Source organism: Aythya marila, assembly GCF_965140915.1.
Source record: "Aythya marila genome assembly, chromosome: 3".
In the NCBI taxonomy this organism is placed as follows: Eukaryota; Metazoa; Chordata; class Aves; order Anseriformes; family Anatidae; genus Aythya; species Aythya marila.
In genome coordinates, this window is record NC_139044.1 from 11,268,429 (window position 1) to 11,289,468 (window position 21,040).

A 21,040-nucleotide genomic window follows, 5' to 3' on the forward strand; every position below is an offset into this window, starting at 1 on the left:
TGTGTACTTTGCTCCTACCGCGGTTTCCTTGTTACAAGGTTAAACCTTGCTGATTCAACAAAGAACTGTAAAATAGCAGTGGGAAATCTAGGCTTTTGAGGACAGGGTAAATACACCGGACCAATAATGGGCACATCGTTGCCTGTTGAGGCCCTGGAAGCAATCCCTGGTGCATTTTTCTCTCCCAGTAACGTTTCAAGTATCCGTTTCTTGATAAGTATCTGCAGTATTTATCACTTCTCTGGAAACAGTAAAATGTTTTGCTTTAATGCGAGTTGTGGGTGGCTTCTGATGGTTTTCCGTTCCAAAAGGGCCTCTTCTCAGGTGTTGTGCTTGAAGCCAAAGCTGCGTTTGGAGAGGAGCTTCTATGAATAACATGAAGGTTTGGAGTTAATAAGCTCTGTGTTCCTGGGTGTCTATTGTAGTACCAGCTAACTAATCAAAACTACCAATTTAAGTTGGAGTTAATACTAGTAGGTGAGATTTATTTTCATTTGAGAGGTAGAGTGCAGATAAAGGAGAAATTACTACCTACTTCTGCACCTTGCAGGGGCTGTGCTGGCTTCATAAATTCTAATTTGTATTGTTAGCACAAAATTACAGCTTTACAAACCAGAGCATGCACACATGAAAATTTCCAGCAAAAGAAAAAAAAGATTAATTCACTTGAAGTTGCTGCCTCAAGTAGCAAACAGAAAAGTGCTTGATAGTGCTAACGGCAAACTGCCAGCAAACGAGGAAATCTGAGAACGAAGCTAACCACGGGTAGGTGAGGCTTAGTTTGTGCCTCGTGTGACAGGGTGTGCGTATGGAGCTGCGTACTGCTGCTTCAGTAGCAGAGGGTAGCAGAATATGGAAAGGCAGTTTCTGAGGAACTTCACCCAGTTAGTAAGAGCTTAATAAAAGCAACACGTGCACAGGAGTTACAACCATCCCGTGCAATCACTTCTGAGTAATACCCAGAGGTTGAATCGTTTGTTGTGCTCTCCTTTTAGCTGCTGAAAGCTTGCTTGTGTAACTTCAGTCATAGAGCAGTCATCGCAACACTTGTTAAAACTGATATGATTAAGATATTACTAACTGCACAGATCTCATCCTGTGCTGAGTGTACGGTATGCACGCGTGAGGTTATTGCATTTATCATTACAGACATTTTATTCAACGCTGCTCATTGTATGACCGTGTCATATCGTAGTTGCCAAGCCTGCTATTGAATGAGGATGTTTTCAGAGGAAGCTGTGTAATGGTTAAACACGAAATACTAATCTTCGTGTGTTCAGACCGTCAGAGTGCTGTGAATTTGCATCACCGAAGCTGTTTTCTTTGTGGTGGTTGAATTTGAAGGGGAAAAAAGTTTAACTTCAGTGACAGTAAGTCATCACGACAGTGTAATTCAATGTCATCCTTTAACTAAGGAAAGGAATAGTGTGTACAGGGTGGGTTTAATACATCGAAGGCACGTTGCAAACACAGCCGTAATCCTCTATTTCCATTATTTCTCTAGTACCTAATCCCTCAGGTTTTTTATTATGCTAGTTTAGTATGCGTTGCTAGACAAGATGTGAGTAAATTACAGTGATTGCTGGAGAGAACAGAGTTAATCTAACCTGGTTTTAATTGGATGTCACTTAAATATTGATGCCATGAAGTCACCCAGATGCATATCCGTCTTGCTGCACATATGCTCTCCTAAGCAGGAGGCTAAGGGGATGCACCGTCTCCGAACTCATCCCGCCCAGCTTATTCAGTTGGCTCCATTTACCTGCGTTTCACTTGAAGTTGAAAGAGTTAAAATATCCTGCGGCAGTTTTGTTCCACGTTGATGTTGAAAGTCATTGTTTCTCGGGTGTTTAAATCAGCAACTTCATGTATCGCCGCATATTTTAAAACGCTGATTCAGAAGGCTGGTTATAAATCCATTTCTCTCGCAAGTGTTCAGCAGTGTAGCTCAAGGAAAGGCCGTTCTGCTGGTGGGCAAGTGAAACAGCATTTTTGGGTTGTCTGCCAGGTTAACAGACACAGAAGGGCTCAGGTGTAGGCCAGGATTTTTCTCTTAAAATAGGCTTCTCACATTTTCCTTGGCAATTTGGATTTAATTCTGGTAATTCTGTCTGGTTGTCTGTCTCTTTATTTTCTTTTCCTTCCTCTATCCAAAGCGATTCTTCCTAATTTAAGGACTGCAGTTTGGGGAATGCCCATTTTTGGCAGCACAGATGAGAATATTCCTCTGCAAACGTGGCTGTTGGCTGAGGTTAATTATCCATAAGGCCCTGACTTATGAGTCTACTAGAATAGCTGTTAACTATGAATAATTTAGTGCAGCATCGTATTGCATGCCACTTAAGAAGGTCTCTGTCTGTGAATCTTTATATCTCGCTGAAATCCACTCCTTGAAATTCTGTTGTGCCCTTCTCGTTCTGTTTTCAGGTTTTGTCAGTGTCCGAAGGCAATGTGAATTTTCACTATTTTCACCCTAAAACGTACCTGTGAAAGAGGAGGTATCGTTCCTTTGTGAAAATTTGAGGTATTAAACCTGTCCTCGTTGTTAAATTGGCCTTTTAATGTATTTTAAATCTTGCTCCTGCACAGTGCAGCTAGAGTTTTCTCCGCTGAGATTTATGTACTTCAGACGATTTCCATCTTGGAAAATACTTTGAAGCAATGCTTCGTTATAGGGGAAGGAGAGAGGTTTAATGAAAGACTCGCTAACAAGGGGACAAGATTTCGGTGCTTCCTACAAATTGCTTTAGCTGCTCACACATCTGCTAGAGCAGGCTGTGTCTCATTACAGAGGCTTTTTTTTTTGGGAGAAAAACTGCAAAAACACAACTTTGAAGCAGTTCCAAGTGCGGATAAATTTACTGTATGCCTTTAGGAGACTTGATTATTATATTTCAGCACCGGATGTGTTTTTCAAGATGCTAAAGTGATATTGTTCTGTCATTATCACGAGCTAGATTTTTCACTAAACACCCGAAAACATTAGGGAAGAGCTTCATAAAGAAAGAATATGCTTTGGGAACGCAGAGAGACACAAAAATGTGAAGGCTTAACAGGAGTAGCATTGAAAAAAGTTTTCTTTGGGACATTTTAGGGAGCAACACTGATGTTTATGGTATCTAAGGAAGGTCTGTCATACATTTGAGATGTTTTGCTTTGTTTTTATTTCTTTTTTCCCCTGTATTGCTCTGTCCAGATTTCCTTTAGTGCTCCTGTTCTGTACCTTGAGCTGTAACTTCAGTGTTGATTTAACTGGAAACCTGGGATACTCCTTCCCCACAAAAAAGGGAGACAGATTTTCAGCTTTTTGGCACATTTGTAGAAAAAAGGGTTCTGCTGGTCTGTTTTCACCCCTTAAAAGTCACTTTTAAAGCATGTTACCCTCATTGTCGTACAGCGTAGTTAGAAGGGGGAAAAAGGCAAGGGTACACCAGCACCGTGCTCAGTGTTGGCTTGTTTTTATGCTCCTGCTCATTGGGATGCTGTCTTACAGCTGTGCGTATCTTGGCTTTTCTTCAGAACTGTTTTGTAGGGCACTTCCAACCCCGTTTAGAAAGCAGAACTTTTTTTTTTTTTTCCAGATGAGATTGGCTGCAACGTACGTGCTGCTGTTAGAAGTTGACACGGTGACGTGCAGTCATCCCTCGGTGCCTACTCGAGTGATTGAAGATGAAATAGGCCTTTTATCTTCCTGTGCTCCTTCACAGGGTAGTAAGTAATTTAGGTGTCCCTTAGGGGTTGGCAGTTAAGCGTTCAGATTTTGCTGGATGTGTTTATTTCTCTTTAGAGGATTCAGATCAGTCCCTTTGAACAGGCGCTCTTGGAGCCGTGCATTATAGGGAAGTTTTAATAAACTCTCCAACCTGTAATAGTTGTGCAGTTTATTACAGAGCTGGCCAACGCTTTGATAGAAATGCAGCTTTGTTTGCAGACGGAGGGAACTCGTGCTGGTGTTCAGTCCTGGTGTACGATTTCTAAGGGTGTTTATTTTCAAACGAAGTCTTTAAAATTCAACTGAAGATTAGTGGGACTTTCCCTCCTCCAGGGCTTTTTGATCTGGGTTGTGATTGTCTTCTCTGTGCGAGTGCTTTTAGTACGGAAATAAACTCCAGTGTGCTGTGCTAGACAGCCACGAGAAGGGGAATTACCATTTTTCCTGGATGGAGTTAGGGAAGATGTTTGTGCTCTCTGAGTACTGCGTGCTCGTGTTTTTCTCACGCACGTGGCGTGCTCGTCGGATCCTGATTTGTCTGAAACTCCAGGATGCCCTCTGACATCAGATTCCAGCTGCTGTAAATGCTGAAAGCTGTATCATTCGCGTGGGTCGTCGCCGCTGGGCTCTCCCCAAACGGGAGGCGTAGGTTTTAGAGCTCCTTTGGGAAAAAACAGCGCGTGCGAGGCGGCGGGGCGAGGGCACCCGCTGCGACACACCGCGGTTCAGCCTCGCTGAGCACAGCTGCCTACCTGTGCAGACGTCTGGCACGCTGCCTCTGCCTCCACCAGAGCGAGGCCAGGAAGCTCCAGCAGCTTTTGCGAGCCCCCCAGCAGCGGTTTTACACCCAGCTCCAGGCTGGGAACGCTGAGCTGAGCCTGTCACCAGGCTGGCTTTGCAGAGGGTTTGTCCTGCAGCGCTGCTTCAGGTGCTGGGATCCTCTGTGTCTTCCCTTGCCCTGCTGTATTTGTGCAGGGCAGCTCCAGGACGGTATGAAACACGTACAGAAAATGAAGGTGATCTCCTCCCTCTGTTACATTCCTTTACCTGCGCTATTTGGTACCTCGGAGGGAGTTTTACTGCCAACGTGACTGCAGTGCTTCTGGCAGCAGAAAGGCAGAAGTGCCTGAAAGATTTCCGTTGCTGTTAACGTCAGAATTTATTGGTGCTGTGCACAGGAACAAGCCAACCTTCATACCTGAAGGTGTGGGAGGAAACGGACGGTGAAGTTACATTCTGCCTTTTATTTTCGTCTTTATTTTTCATGTTCCTGTTGAAATGTGTCAGTTAAATTGTTGCAGTATGAAAAAACAAACCGAAATCTATGTAACTGACAGAGCGTTTCTTTCTTGTTAGTCCGCAGCCAGAACTTCATTAAAGCCTTGGTATTTGTTGTTTCTCCTTCAGCTTTTATCAAGTGGTGATTTTATGCAATGGCATCGAGCCACAGTTCTTCACCAGTGCCTCAGTCAAACAGCAGCGATGCTTTCTTTAAAAAGGAAATGGATGTGGCCAAGCGTTTTCGACCTGTGCAGTCACTGCCTGATGTCTGTCCCAAGGAGCCCACAGGTAATGTTAATGTGCAAGGAGAGTGAAAACACTGTTATGTTTGCTAATGTGAAAATCCATTTTCAATTCTTCAGTCAAATTTCCAAATTCTCTTGCATTCTGTGTGTAGCGAACTAAGCCATGGCCTTATTTCAAAGTATGCTATAGTTCTGCTTCTTACCTTCCAGTTTCCTTTTAGATCTCCACGTTATAGGAAGGGTCTTGTCTGTGTGATTCTACACTGTAGCTATGATTCTTACCACAAACAAGAAAAAAGGTGTGTGTGGAACAGATCTATCCAGCGTGCTTGGGGTCTTGTTCTACTTCTGTGTTACACCCCAGCCCTTTTGCAGTGGGAAGCAAAAGACCAAGACCTGTCTGTACCACTGTCATAAGTCTCTAGTGGTATCATAAGACCAGGTTTTGGTCAAAGTCATAGCTGCTGCAGTATACCAAGGCTTAGTTGATAGAGAGAGGTGGTGGGATGGGATCTGAAGAATTAAGGAATATGATTCTAGTGAATTTTGACTGTGTTTCTGATCAAGTAGTCCAGATTTTTAATAATGTGTGTAAGGAGTTGGATTTTTTTTCTTCTTCAGTGGAAGTTAATGGTGTTGAGCTAAAGATACTTAGTGAGCGTGGATACACTTTTGTGTTCAAAACTTGTGTTGGTTAATGTGATAGAAGAAATGCAAGGTAGCATTGAAGAAATGAAAATGTCGTGTCTTCTGGATAGGTAATTCTGATCCACTGTGTAATTGTTAAAACATAGCTTGTTTAAAGATCACATTTTAACAAAAATACAACTTTTGGTTTCTCATCTTAAAAACACACAACTGTCTTGTCTTTTGTGCCGCAGGCGATCCCAGTAACTTATGTGACAGCCCATCTCTAGTTGCGGATCAGCACAGATGGACTATTTATCATTCCAAAGTCAATCTCCCAGCAGCGCTAAATGATCCTAGGTTAGCAAAAAGGGAATCTGATTTCTTTACAAAAACATGGGGAGTGGACTTTGTGGACACTGAAGTCACGCCTTCATTCTACCTCCCACAGATCACCAAGGAACATTTTGCATTATACCAACAGGAAATCACTCCGGTAAGGATGCAAAATTCGATGCACGTGGTACTAGGGGCCAGAAAGAGAGAGGAGAACCTGCTACTGATTAGTGACTGTGCCCGTTAGGAGACCATCTTACAGTTAGCTGATCGTTAATTTGTTCTCCAGTGCTTGTTGACTTTCCATTAGGCATTTCTGGTTTTATAATCTCAATATTATTAGTGTGAAAAATGGCTAAATTCCGTCTAGAAAGTTCCATGTTTTTTCACTTGCATCTCTGAATACCACAGTCTGCACCAGGGCTTGCATTTCATATTAATTCTTTCTGATTATCAATCCTTTTTCTGTAAGGATTGTTTAATGGTTGAGCTCTACAGTGCAACGTAACGTTTTAAGACCTTTGGATCAAATATAAAACATGAGTAAGTGCTGCAAGGATTAGAGATATTTCTAAAGAATCTCCAATTTAAACATTTATACGTGAAGTTCTAAAACTATAAGTAGATCTATTATTTCAATGATTTCTTTTGTAACAGGAAATTTTAAGCTACATCTAAGGACACCAGGACCAGTAGGAGACTTCTAAAAACTCTTAAAATACAGGTGTCAGTAAGTATGTAGTAACATTCTTTTTTTATTATTTTATTTTGAACTGAAAGAACATACAGAAGTCTCCCACTGTTTTCTGCTTCCTTGGTTTGTAACTTTCTTACCGTTCTGCTGTTACAGAATTGGCTGCAGGAAGTGTTACTTGTGTAAATCACAGTTAAAGTATGTCAAAGGGAATTGTCTGTAATGCCATTCATTCACACGCTCGACATTTAAAGCATTTAAGAGCTCTGTTAAAATTAATGTGTAATGCAGTGACTGCAAATGAAAGAAGGTTTTGGAAAGAGGAACTGGCCCGTGATGTAGCTTCTAGAAGAGATCTAGCTATCTATCAGTGGTCTTTAGAAGCATAGTTTCTGATCGTTATGGTCTCTAGTGCTGACTGCACCTGTAGGTAAAACTTGAAGCTCAGCATGACAAAACAAGATGCGTGATTTCAGCTAGGTGTCCATTAACAGGATGTTGAAGCAGTATCTACTTTGATTCAATTAATTTAGCAATGAAAAAGCATTTACTTTGTTGGTGTGATTTCTGGGTCAGAGAGCAAATAAGCATTTGGATATGTAATTACAACCAATCTGTGATTATCTCCTGTTATACAGAGAGGTTATTTTGGCTTTTCAATAACTGAAAAAACAATGTAGCAACCAAAATTTTTAACCTGTGGACAAACATCTGAGCTTTTAAGAGGAAAAAAATATTACTGTGAAATTGTCAGAATTATTTGGCATGATGCAGTATGTTTCCATGAAAATGTTCCGTCTGAAAGAAAAAGAATCTTTTTGAAGTCCCAGAGTAATTTTTAATATATTTTTTGTTTTACAGAGAGAGAAGGTTCATGAAAGGTGCAGGAATATTTGTCCTCCTAAAGATACCTTCGACAGGACTCTGTTACACACCCATGGTATAGTCAAAGCCCTCCTTTTGTCATTAAAAAGTCGTTCCTTTAATGAATACTATAACATACTGATCATCTCTTTTACTTGCTCATAGGCTTTGTGTGCAAAAATAGCTGCTGGTGATTTCTTTGTAACAATAATTGAAAACCCAGACATGATTGACTAGATGTATTTGTGACCACTGCTCATACCTGATAGGCCAAAATGTTTGTGAGACCTGCTCATAATTTTTTTTTTCTTGGCATGTTTACATTCATGGAAGGTCACTAAGTCCCTGGCAGTGTTTTCTTTAACTTTCTTTTGTTGAAGATAAGCTGAGACTATTACAGCAACCTTCTAGCAGCTCTTGACTTTGCAATGAAGAGCAGCAGCAGTGAGCCATTTCTGTCTCTGCCATGAGGATCAAAGAATGGCTGAAGGGGAGGTGACCTCTCAAGATGGCCTAGTCCAAACCCCTTGCTCAAGCAGGGTCACCTCAGGCAGCTGCCAAGGACCCTGTTCAGTCTGGTTTTGAGTATTTCTACAGATAAAGACTACACAGCCTCTCTGGGCAGCCTCTTTCAGTGTTGGCCACCCACACCATAGAAGATGGAATTTTTCACATTTCATTTTGTACTTGTTGCCACTTGTACTGTCAGTGGCCACCACTGATAAGAGTTTGGTTCCCTCTTCTCTACACTCTCTCGTTGGATATTTATAAACACTGAAAAGATTCCCCCCGAGCTTTTCTATGCTAAACAGTCTGAGCTCTCTCTTTCCTTGTATGAAACATACCCCAGTCCCTCATTCATATTTGTGGCCCTTTGCTGGACTCGCTGCAGTATGTCCATTCCTTTCTTCTACTGTGCAGCCCAGAACTGGATACGGTGCTCCAGATGTGATCTCACCAGTTCCGTGTAGAGAATCAGCTTCCCCTTGACCTGCTGCCAGTGTTTTTCCTAAAACAGTCCAGGATACTTTGCCACAAGGGTGCAGTGCTGGCTCACGGTTGGTTTGTTGTCCAGTAGGACCCCCCCAGATCCTTCTCTGCACAGATGCTGTGCAGCTGCTCAACTCTCAGTGTGCAGTGTGCCTGGGGTTATTCCTCCCCCAGGTGCAGGGCTTTGCATTTCCTATTGTTGAACCTCATGAAATTCCACTCTGGCCATTTCTGTTTAGTGTTTCTGTCATTACTGTTAGCAAGGACTACCTGGAGCACTTTTTTTTTGGTGTCTGCAGGCTGAATTTCAAGATTTTATAGAAATAGTTCAGCAAGTATGAAACTCGACAAAGGAAAGGGAGAGGCAAAATGAAAATGAAAATCACAAGTCAAACAAAAGGGAAACAAACCCTTATAAACTGCAGCAAGTTTGTAATATTTTTGTGTTAAAGTTTCTGATAAAATGAATTAAAGATTAATTTGCAAATCACTGTTTGATCAGGCTCATCTATATCAATTGTCTACATGTAATGCAACAAGAAGCATTCAGTAGTGTACTGCTTGTGATCGAGTTGTTCTTCCAGTCAGCTTTCTTCCTTCTTTTCCATGCAAAAGGCAGCCCTTCTGCAGGGTTTCCCTGGGCTTGTTATTTTGAATTAGCTCTTCCTCAGTGAATCTGTTTGTGGCACGTACTGTGAAAGACAAGTTCCTTCTTTAGGCTTAGCTTTAGCCGTTTTGAAAGAGCTTTGGTTTTAGAAGGAAAAAAAAAAACGTGTCACCAAAGTATCTGGACACTCCTTTTGTAGATGGGCAATTCCTAGAAGCATCATCTGGTAAAATGAAACTCTGGATTTTCTGTAGTTTCTGTTTTAGGCATTGGTTGTTTTTCCCCAGCTCTGGTCCACAAGACCTGGCCTTTCACTTCCGTAAGAGTTGGTCTGTCCAACCACTGAGAACAGCAGAATGATTCTTAGGTTTCCTTTAGTATTTCAATACCAATTAAGTAACAGAGAGGTGAGAGAAATGTGGGAGATAATTCTGATGTCCTGCTTACCATGCTTGTCAAGAGCAGGGAGACTGTCCAGCTGAGGTACAGGTTTTATCCAGTCAGATCTTGAAAACGTTCAAGGATGGAGGCTATTCAATCTCTGGACAGCCTGCTTGACTGTCCTCATGATGAAAAAGGTTTTCTTGTTCAGTCAGAAGTTTTTTTGTTTCAATTTGTGATCCTGTTACTTGTCCACTCACTGTGAGGAGTCTGGCACTGTTGTCTTAAAAAATTTTGTAGCATTTTAAAGTATTCAAGGAAATTGTTTTTAATTCTTTGCTCATGAATGAATTCTTGTGTTTTGCTTTATTTTAGATAAATCCAGGACAGATCTGGAACAAGTACCTAAGGTATGGTTTCTGTGAACTCTAAACTTTTATAAAGATTTCTCACATATAGCCTTGAACATATTGATGTACTCTCCTGTTACATGGAAGTCTTGTCCAAGCTGATCACTTGAACTGATTATCAAGAGTGTCTGCGATGCTCAGAATTTACAAGAATTAAGAACAAGCTGCTTTTTCTTTTTTTATTTGGTTAATATTGACTATGATGTTCATTTTGTTCTTACTTAAAGTAAAATACAAATGCCATTATTTTTTTTCATCTTTAATAGTTAAAACCTTAAAGCTGGGCAAAACTAGACAGCCTGTGTTTTAGGAGGAAGGGGAAACTGGAGAGTTCAACAGATGTTTGAATATTACATAGTGTGCCACGTAGCATTGAATTTAACCCCTTGAATCCTCAAGGAAAGTCCTTTTGCGTAGATGTTTGCAGCATATATGATGTGTTTTTATGCCATGGGTTGACAAAAGACACAACCCTAGATTCCACTTCAGTCTGAATACCTTTTTTATAGGTACATTAAGGAGTCAAAGTGTTAATATGGGTCGGCATCTCTGTGCCAGTTGTGTAGCCTGTTGCTTCAACAGCTGTGACTGCAATGTTTAAAGCCCCAGAAACAAGAGTGTTTGAGTGTAGTGTGATGCTGTAGCCTGTGTTGAACCTTTTTAAAATTACACTTCACAAATAAAGGGAAAGGGGAGCTACTGTCTACCTCCAGGTTTATACCAATTTTGTCAAGTAAAAATAATATGATCAGAGAGAACTTCAGACTGATAGTTCTCTGAGATGTGTAGAGTTAATGTTAAATGCTATCAAACCTTTCTACAATCAGCACATTTGCAGTGCTGTGCCTAAAGGAGATACATTTGAGGCCCTGTTCCCTTCCAGACAACACTTGGTGCATGTGAACAGCTGGCCAGATCCCCAGTCTAGCAGAAACCAGGGCCCCAGAAATGAGCATATCAGCAGTGGGATGCCTCTGCTTGCTCTGATCCTTTAGGGGATCCACCTGCAATTTGTTGTTTAGATCTTGACCCAGGTCATTTCAGAGTGGACTTCTACTTCTATGAAAATAAACGTTTGTCAGATCACACATGCTTTTAGGGTGTGAAGTAAATTGGTTAGAAGATCTGTTTGCTTGGATAAATGAAAACTTGTTTTTTGGAGAAGAAAAAAAATAATCAGCATTAGTTTCGTTAACCAGGATGTCTGTTAAACTGGCAAGGATGAACATAGAGGTGAGAGACATGCTTTTTTTTTTTTTTTTCTTTTGTTTTTCTGTTTCAGATTTTTATGAAACCAGATTTTGCCTTGGAAGATTCCTTAACATTTAATGCCGTTTTACCATGGTCCCATTTTAGTACTGCTGGTGGAAAAGGAAATCGTGACGCAGCTTCCTCCAAGTTACTTCAAGAAAAGGTAAGAATTTGATGCAATGTGTCACGATACATCCTATCTGTTACTACAAAGAAGCTATTGGCAGCCAAGTTCATTGCTGCTGTCCTGTACTAGTTGCTAAGACATCAGTATTGGGGACTTTGGCAACTTTGGTTTTACATCAGGTTACACATTGTTAGTAAACAATGCAAGAACTTTTTTCCCTTCTAAATAAATGTATCTGTCAAATCTGTAGGGAGAAAAAATCTTCATATAGCATAGTAATTGGCTAATGATTGCTGAAACGGAATGAAGCAGATACACATTGAGAACTTCAAGATGTGAAGCTCTTTGCTAGGGGGGAAGAGCAATTCCATGAGAAGGTTAAGCTAGAGGTTTTAGAGCATCTACTAAGACTACTGCTTTCTCATGTCTCAGGAAAACTCCAAAGCACTGTGTTTTCTGTGCTAAAAGAAATACTAAATATCAAGCTTTTGTATGTCAGGAACTTCTTTCCTTTTGTTATGTCATCTGTGCTGACAAGGACTTGTGTATGTTGGAGAGCAAGAAAGCAGAGCTGCTTCATTCATACTGGAAACACGTGTCTTTGCTTATTCTTTTTTGGTTTTTAGAGCTATGTATTCAGTATAGAAATCCCCTACTGAATCACTTTTAAGGTATAAGTATCCGTGAAGTAGTTATGGAATGGACTCTCAAATTATTTTGATTTTCTAACTTCAGTTTTCCTTCCTGCTTAACCTACTACAGCTTCTGGGAGCTGGCATAAAAAAAAAAAGGGAGGTGACTCAGAAAAAAAAATAACATCTTCCAGGGGATCACATGTTTGCAAATTTCCAGGCGTTAGTCTTCCTGCTTCCCCTCCAGTTCAGGAGGGATGGGCAGGCCCTGCTTTAAGACAACTGATAACTTGCTCCTTCATTGCTTTATCTTCACACATCTAGAGGTGGCTTTTGGAAATACTACTTTGGAGCTTTTGGCAGTTGCTGTCTGAAGTTGAAAAAGCTGTGTCTGGCATGTGCTTGAAACTTTCAGAGTGTGCCTGGGTGAAGGGCAGGATGAACACTCACTAGGGACTTGAATGAAGGAGACCCAGAGCCCACCTGGATGCAGCAGAATGAAAATAAGGTTATAAATCGCTGTGAGCCGTGCTTTTTTAGAGAGATGATAGAAATATCTAAATAGCATAAAGCAGTTCTGTTGCCTCCAAAGCCACATGCATGAAAACCAAATTATTACAGTTTTGTGCTACCAGAACTGGCCCACATTTTGTTTTATTTGTTTTAAAGGCTCTGAACTGCCCAAAATTTGTTCTCATTTACCAGGTGTAAATATGCATCCTGCTGCCCAAATTTCATCCTTAGCTCCAGGCACAATTTTTCAGCAGGTTTTGGAAAACCCTGCCATAAGCTCACACATTTAGGCTATTGCTGCTTATCTACTTGAACAGCTCCCCCTGATACTTGTCCATCTTACCTCCTATTTCCTGCCCTACGCTGGGACTGTCAGCTCTTTGAGGCAGGTAGTGTTGTTTTGTTCTGTTTGTTCTGTAGTGCTCGACGTAGTGAAAGGGCCTGGGGCATCTGGATGTGACAATCATGTAAATAAATGATAATAATAACCCTTCCTCTGATCCCTGTGTCACAGCCTGTCTCGGCTTCTCCCATGGGCTAGGTGTGTCACAGCTGGTTGGTGGAGGACTTTTTTGATTAAATGTTGTACAAAAAAAGATGGCTTTGCATATTGCATAAATCCCCAGCATTAAATATATGCAGGATGAAAATAGCTATAAGACAGAAACATTTCTCTGATGTTTTTTTTCCCTCTCAATTTCTGGATGGGTCTTTTGAAATTCAGTGTGAGGTTTTGAGTGCGTGGCACCTCCCAAAAAAAAACAGGTCATCTGAGTATTAGCATTCAGATGAGCATCCTAATGCCTCAGTCCTTTGAGTTTGCATATTCAGCGTAAGCCAGAACACAGAGCTTTTGCAGCTCAACCGACCAAGCCAACCCAGTGGCCTGGTAACACAAAGAATTGGAATTTGTTCGACAGAAAGAATTTGAGTCTCAGGTTCCAAACGTGTAGGTATGCTCTGTCTCTGGAGTCCCACAGTGCCAGCAGACATGAAATAACCTTAGCAGGAGCTCCAACTGGCTGGCAAAAAGCAACGGTAGCCAGACATCTCTTGAGGATTTTTCTATAAAGATGATTCTGCAGCCTTTTAACTGAGCAGACCCAGAGCCGTGCCATCAAGTGCGGTCATGATGCATTTTTATCAACTTGAATGGCTCTAAGTACGTAGTATATTTGCACATGTATGCTCTCCTTACTTGCAAGCCAACCCCTGTGGTAGAAAAGCTTGGGTATTTTAAAACTATTTGGCTTTCTCTCTTGTCATTTTCAAGCAGGAGAGGCATCAGGTCAGCCTTCCCAAAGTGATTTTTGAGCTCATTGAGAAACAAATGAACAAACCACACCAGGTGGTATTTGCTTGCTACTCTGATAAAGGGTTTAATATAATATTATAGCATTTTTTTTTTATTATTAGCCAAATGTCCTTGTGATACAGTAAGACATTTTGGTTGTACTCTCAATGTATGTTTTCACGGTGATGAACATGCCAAGCCATAACAATGCCTTTCAATTTCTTCCCTCTTCCCAGCTGAGCCATTACCTGGACATTGTGGAAGTCAATATTGCTCATCAGATTTCTTTGCGCTCTGAAGCATTTTTCCATGCAATGACCTCTCAGCATGAGTTGCAGGACTACCTCAGGAAAACCTCCCAGGCTGTAAAATTACTTCGAGAGAAAATCTCCAAAATTGATAAAGTGATGTGTGAAGGATCACTCCGAGTTTTAAGACTGTCGCTCACCAGAAATAACTGTATAAAAGCATACAATAAACTGAAGCTAATGGCTACTGTACACCAAACGCAGCCAACGGTACAGTTGCTGTTGTCCACTTCCGAGTTTGTTGGAGCTTTGGACTTAATAGCAACAACGCAGGAGGTGTTGCAGCAAGAACTTCAAGGCATTCACAGTTTCCGGTAGGTAACCATCTAGGAAAGTAATAAAAAGCAAACAGAGCTAGAGGGTGTCAAGTATTCTGCTGGCTGATGGGGGTGGTTTTACCTGTGTTTGCTCATTCCTAGAGGACATGGTACAAAAAGTACAACATGTAAGTAAAGCATATGTAGTGTGACTGCTGCATGTGCCAGATAAATTTTATTTTGGTGAACTTTTAATATCAAGATGCTCTGTACTCCATTCTTGTCAACAGGTGGTTTAGGGGTGCAGTGACTGGACCTTCATCGTGCAGGGTTTGTAGCCCAGAGCTGAGAGATGTTTCTAAGCAGTGGTCTGCAATCCTCATGCAGAGTAGGTCTGCCTCCAGCCCGTCCTTGTGCTGGAAGAAGCTTTGCAAGCAAAAGGCAGTGCAAAGCTATCAACCCATGACTCAAAATGTGGTCTGAGGCTGCCAGCTGGTCAGATGGGATGTGTTCAGCAGCACCTCCTCTTGGGGAGAGCTGTATTTACCATGGCTAGGGGTGCATCCTCCTGAGAGGGGTTCATCCCACTGAGAAATCCAGTTCTCTAAGCTGCTGGAGTTGGGAAGAAACAGTGGGAAGGTGCTGCCTGAGCTCCTGCTGCTGGTTTTTCACCTGTGTTTGCTATGGTCACGGGGGTTAGTGAGTCCAGGGTCTCGTGCTGGTTGCTGCTGTTCATGGTGGATACTCAGAGCTCTGTCTGGGAGACGGTGCTGCACTGGGCAGGGTCCTCTGTGATATGCAGGAGCATCAGTACATCAGAATCCTTTCAGCTGGTGCAAAAAAAGCTATCATAACTGCTGTGTTCACTACAACAGTGTCATATGCAAAGCTGCTGCTGTGATACGATGCTGGTAGAAGCAGTGTATGTTAAATAGGCTCAGAGATTTGTATTAGCCAGTTGAGGAGCTGCCTACTTAGTTTCATAAGTTGATGCTATTTTTGTTTGGTTTTGAGGTTATGTGGTTCCTGCAACCCAAGGGTTTCCAGTTTTTGTAATTAAAAATGTGGTTGTTGCTCAATAACTGCAACACGAATATTGAGAACTTTATACGGTTGCTGCTGTGGTCCATCTGTGCTGACAAGCTCTGCTTGTAACACCCCTTTTAGCTGGTTTACAAAAAGAATCAAATTTTATGCAGGAAAAACTCAGAAAAAGTCCTTAAAAGAAAAATATCCCACTTTTTTTTTTTTTTTTTTTTTTTAAGCTAATAAACTTGACCAAGTCATAGTTGTATTTACATTACTGATACTGAGTGTACTTCTACAAACCTGAGACATCAATCAGAATTAGCTTTCTTTTGCAATCAGGTAAGCTAAGTTACATACAGTGCTAGCAGAGGATGCAGTTCTGTTGTCATATTTGATGTTCCAAGAATGTGTCATTATTTTAAATTCACAATCAGATGTGGTACATACTTGCAGGTAAACATCTCATCTATAAAAAGTGATTTCTGTGAACAATGCCTAGTTGGTTGGTATGGTAGAATTAAAAAATAATTCATTTACTTCTTTAAGAAGTGATATGAGCGGGAAAAATCCTCTCTGCCTTGGATAGTAAAGGCTCAGAAAGCTGAATTAAATGCAGCCTCACTCCTCAGCCCCACCAGGGATGCAAACGCAGCTCTGTGTCTCTGACAAACCCAGCACGCTTGCTCCCAACGTTTACAATAGCCTCTGTGTGTTGCATGTCTGGAGAAATAATGTGCAATGAAAAGATGGGGATCTTGATGAAAACTGCTCAGTAGAATGTTGGTTTGGAAAACAATAATAATAAATTAATGCCATACACAAATACTTCAGCTTTTTTCCACAAAATAGTGAATGACTGTTTGTGGTTTGCTGTGAGCACGAATACTGCAGCTCTCAAGTGAGATAAATACCTGTTTTATCTGGAGGAGAGAGAAGTTTCCAAGTAATTACTATCTCTTTTTTTTAATCTCTTTTTTTTCCCTAAAATATTCAGTATCTTTTTTTTTTCCACAACCAAACAAAACAAACTTGTTGCTTTAGTGTATTGTGTGTGACAGCTTGTGGAGTTTGTTGTTAAACAGACATTGTTAGCTTTAAATCAAGCCATGGTGCAGCATCATTCAATGCAAATTGCTGTCTTTAACATAGGTTAATATCCCCTATGATTATACGTATCAGTTACAGCATTATGATCGTTCCTAGCAACTATTGTAGGGTAGAATTACAGTTCTCGAGCTCTTTAACATTTGCAAGTTCATCTTTTTAATTAAAAAGATGAACAAACAACGTGTTGATTAAATTACAAATCTCTATTGCCAGTTTTTATGTTGTTTTTTCAATCCTTGTTTGGGGTGTTGGACATCCAGTACGTTTTTACACGGCTGTGTTGGCAAATCAGACGTCATACAGCAAAACACTGACACCTGGAAGCACTGTTCTCATCTGTAAGCTTTTAATTAATTTTTGCCCTGCACTAACAATTTTACTTAAGGGGATTGTAGCCCAACTACAGTTGTCCAGCTCTTATTGGATATTTCCATACTTACGAGGCATGAGAGGGTAGGTTACGTTGGGTTTAAATAAATGGGGCTGATTTTTACAGATACTTGGTGATCTCAATGGTTACTGGAAGCTGGAAAGCCAGGAGTGTTTGGCATCTCTGAAGTTCTCAATTTTGTTTTTACTCTGCTAAAAGTCTCTCTGGCTGCATGACTTCTAAAGACTACTTGACATATCTGATGGGAGAAATTCCCTCATGGCTTTGTATGAAAACAGTTTGCAAAATATGGTTTAAAATCTGTGATATATGAAAATGTATTTTTAAATCTGAATGGTATAAAAATTGAACACTTTAAAATTCTTGTGTTCTCTGAAAGCCATTCTGTTTTGTGAAGCTGCTCCTGGATCTCAGTCATGTAAAGTAAATACCTTGACTGTATTAAAAGCTCAAATGTTTGAAGTGGAAGAATATTCAGCAAAAGAAGCATTTAACAGCTAGATACAGTCAAGCACTGAGCATTCTTGGTTCTGGTTCCCTTCGTTGGGAAGAGAGGGTGCTCAGCATCTTCCGACAAAGTCTTGCCTCCAATTTTAACGTCCCATTAACATTCAAGTCCATATGTTTTTGCTGCAAGGTGATGGTGCCTCTGAAAAATGTGTGGTTTCAGCTGCTCTAAGAACTAAAAGATTTGCGCCTCCCATTAAGCCAGCATTGATTGCATGGAAATTACCTGCTGGGTGGTTATTTTCTTCAGCTGTGAACTAATGATTCATTTTCAGGTTGATTATTGAGCTCATATCTCAATGGCTGTTTTTCTTAGGCATCTTGGCTCACAGCTTTGTGAACTGGAAAAGCTGATAGATAAAATGATGATTGCGGAGTTTTCAACTTATGCTCGCAATGATTTAAATAGACCCCTAGAAGATGATTGCCAAATTCTAGAAGAGGTACGTCTGTTATTGAAATAAACTGTCTGATGAATATGTTTGCATCTGTAACATCCTTAATTAGCACCAGCTAATTAATTCAGGTCCCTGGTAGCAACATTATAATTTTGCACAATTTCTCATCCAAATTTTCCCCACACCTATTTGTACTTGATCTAATTAAATAATTGTAACTAACCATATGGAACTGCAATCCAGTCCTGCTTTATTTTATTTTTAAATAATCATTTCTAACTATACATTTTAAATGTATAGTGAGTTTTAGTTTGGACACTTCATGAACCTCAACATGTAAGTGGAAGAGAACATGAACCCTTGTATCTGCTTGACTGTAAAACTTCAGTTTTGCAGTGAAAGCTGTGCATGTTATTCTTATTCTGCCTCCCTATGCACTTAAGAGTACTTACATCAAGCATATGGTTGCCCCGAGTACACACTTCATTTGCAGGGTATCTTCCTTTAAAGATCATAAATTTCTGAAGATTAAGCTATTGTGACTGCTTTTGAGCCAGAAAAAGATCTTTTCTGGCTTAAAAAGAAAAAGATACGCATTCTTCTGGATCTTACCTGTGCAATTCTGCCATAATTGCTAGACCCTACGAATTGTTTAGTCTTGTCTAACCTGTGGGTTTTGTGCAATGTGGTGAGTGGCAGTAGTATTTAAATATTCCCATTTCTGCCCTGCACTTTCTCCCCGTCTCGATGCTGCGACGTGGTAGCCTCTCGCTTGTGCTGGTGCAATTGTGTCGAGCGTCATTCTCGCTTGCGGTAAGGAAACTCATTAATCTTAGGAAATACATAGGTTTTCAAGCACAATTGCACGAGCACAGCTGAGGAACAGGAATGAAAATAACTGTGAGGAAGGGACTCCGTTAGCTGGTATTGCCACAGGAAACTTTGTACGGTTAAACCATGACAGTAGTCTCAAGGCACTGGACTGATCTAAATTCTGTCCACTGCGTGTTTGATACGTGAACTCCAATTGCTGTGAAGATTCTTAAAATTGTTTCTTGTTTTCGTCTTGATGGTTTTAATGCGTTTCTTTTTCTTGATAGGAGAGACTTGTATCACTAGTATTTGGACTTTTAAAGCAAAGAAATCTCAACTTTTATGAAATATACGGAGATGAAATGATTATTACCGCAAAGAACATAATTAAACAGGTAAGCCAAATGTTTCAAACTCACCTGACAAGGTTGCCTCAACCTCTTAAAATTTTTTTTTGTTGTTTTTCAAGTAGTTAAGAACAACTTTGAGATGTTTTGGTGGTGAATGATCTCATGTTTAGAGCAGCTGAGCTTACAACACAAAGGACTTCCTGAAGCACAAAAGTCTGTTTGCAGAGAAGACTTTCTGCAAGGAGTAGGTACAAGTAGCACAAGTATGGCTGAAGATCACAGCTTTCTCTATGTGATTGCCATTATTCTGAATCCACTGATTTTAGCTCTTTTTTTTTTTTTTAGTACACAGCTTTCCCAGATAGTATAGTTGTGTCATAATACCATTTCAAAAAACAAAAGAAAACAAAACAAAAACAACCCAAACAAACAAACAAACAAACAAAAAACCTGAACAACAAAAAGTTAGGTTCTTGGTGTAAGCACGTTAAAAAAAGAACCAAGAAAAATCCCATTTGAAAAGAAAAAGTCACCAGCAAATAATACAGAAAACATTACTTGCCTCAGTGCTAGCCCAGACCTAGTATAGGCACGTGGTTAAAAGCTGGAAAACATCCCTGCCTTTTCTGAAGAGAGCAAGGTGAGTTCATGACGAAGGTAGAACTGCTTGCCTGTAAGAATTACTTCAAAAATGAACCTTTGTCCACGTTAGTCTGGTTGCATGCCACCTAGGGCAGTATATCTGTATTTTCAAACCAAAAGTCTTTGTAGATAAAAACAGCTAAAACCAAAACATGAACAAATAACTCCAGTTGCCTTCTCTGGAGAAAAATGCATGGATTGTTTTTGAACAGTGACGTGATGGCTTTTGTTTACAAACAAAAACTTAGGCTGAACTTTGAACATGTTTGGAGTTTCATTTTTTTACTCATCTCGTTTGTTTGTTTGCATGTACGTGTGGGGTATTACGTAGGGGTGGGGTTTTCCCCCTTATAGAGATGTGATCATTTCAGGAGTCAGGTTGTGATGTGTATCCCAAAGACTGGGAGACAGTTAGGTGGTGGGTTTGCCATTAAAGGTCACAGCTGTGTTGTGAATCACATTGGGAACTTCTCCAGCTTTTAAAAGTTTGGAATTCTTTTAATTCTTATTATTTTAAAAGTTTTGTTTTAAGCCAGATTAGCTTCCCAAGTCCATCTTGGACAGCAGCCCTATGGTTCTGTTGATCTGGTTGAGCAGGGTGGGTGTAGATAACAGAAGCCAGCGCTGCTGATGCTTATGGTGGCAGGATGAGAAGACAAAGAGATGTGTGTGACTGCACAACCGCTTCATGTAAGGACTTGGCTATGATACGAGTCCTTTCTCACTTTAGAAAGCAATTTAGATCATGTTTAGTGCCCCTGTCTCTCGCTACTTGTTTCATTCCCAACTGAAAGCAGTGGGGAGCTGGGCTGGGTCACTGCCCAGCTCCCTGAAAGCTCAGCGGTGGGTGAGAGCAAGCACTGCTTTCTAGTCGTGCTGCATTACTGTAAGCCTGGACAAACAAGGGCATACACCTGTGTACAGCTGCATGAATGGGGAACACCAGGATAAACCTGTTATCTGCCCATCAGTCTCCTGGTTTTTCACTTGCCTATGTAGGCAGTCACGAGGAGACCTTTTTCTCTTTAAATTCTGCTTGCTCAGATAGTGGGCAGGTAGCACTCTGTTTTCCTGCTCACCCTCAGCCATACATTGTTTTCCCCATTCTGCTGGGAATATTTGTCTTTATGTTGTGATTTTTCAGCCACCTCTGTTCAGCAATAGATGAAGTTTAATCAACTTCCAATACAAGTTTTTGCATTAAATTGGGAAAAGCGACAGGCTCAGAGTATTTCTGCGTGGCTTGTGGAATATGTTTGCGTTGTGGCCTATTG

At 40.7% G+C, this 21,040-nt stretch overlaps 1 protein-coding gene across 1 annotated transcript in view; it reads left to right on the plus strand.

Moving 5' to 3' along the window:
* VPS54 (VPS54 subunit of GARP complex) overlaps positions 1-21,040 on the plus strand; it is a 49,116-nt gene that overhangs the window by 5,130 nt on the left and 22,946 nt on the right. The window contains exons 3-10 of the mRNA XM_082757923.1: positions 5,120-5,281; positions 6,120-6,361; positions 7,757-7,835; positions 10,113-10,147; positions 11,430-11,561; positions 14,201-14,586; positions 17,880-18,006; positions 19,062-19,169. Coding sequence (XP_082614049.1) covers positions 5,146-5,281; positions 6,120-6,361; positions 7,757-7,835; positions 10,113-10,147; positions 11,430-11,561; positions 14,201-14,586; positions 17,880-18,006; positions 19,062-19,169 — 1,245 coding nt within the window. The 5' untranslated portion in view covers positions 5,120-5,145. The remainder of the gene's footprint in view (positions 1-5,119; positions 5,282-6,119; positions 6,362-7,756; positions 7,836-10,112; positions 10,148-11,429; positions 11,562-14,200; positions 14,587-17,879; positions 18,007-19,061; positions 19,170-21,040) is intronic.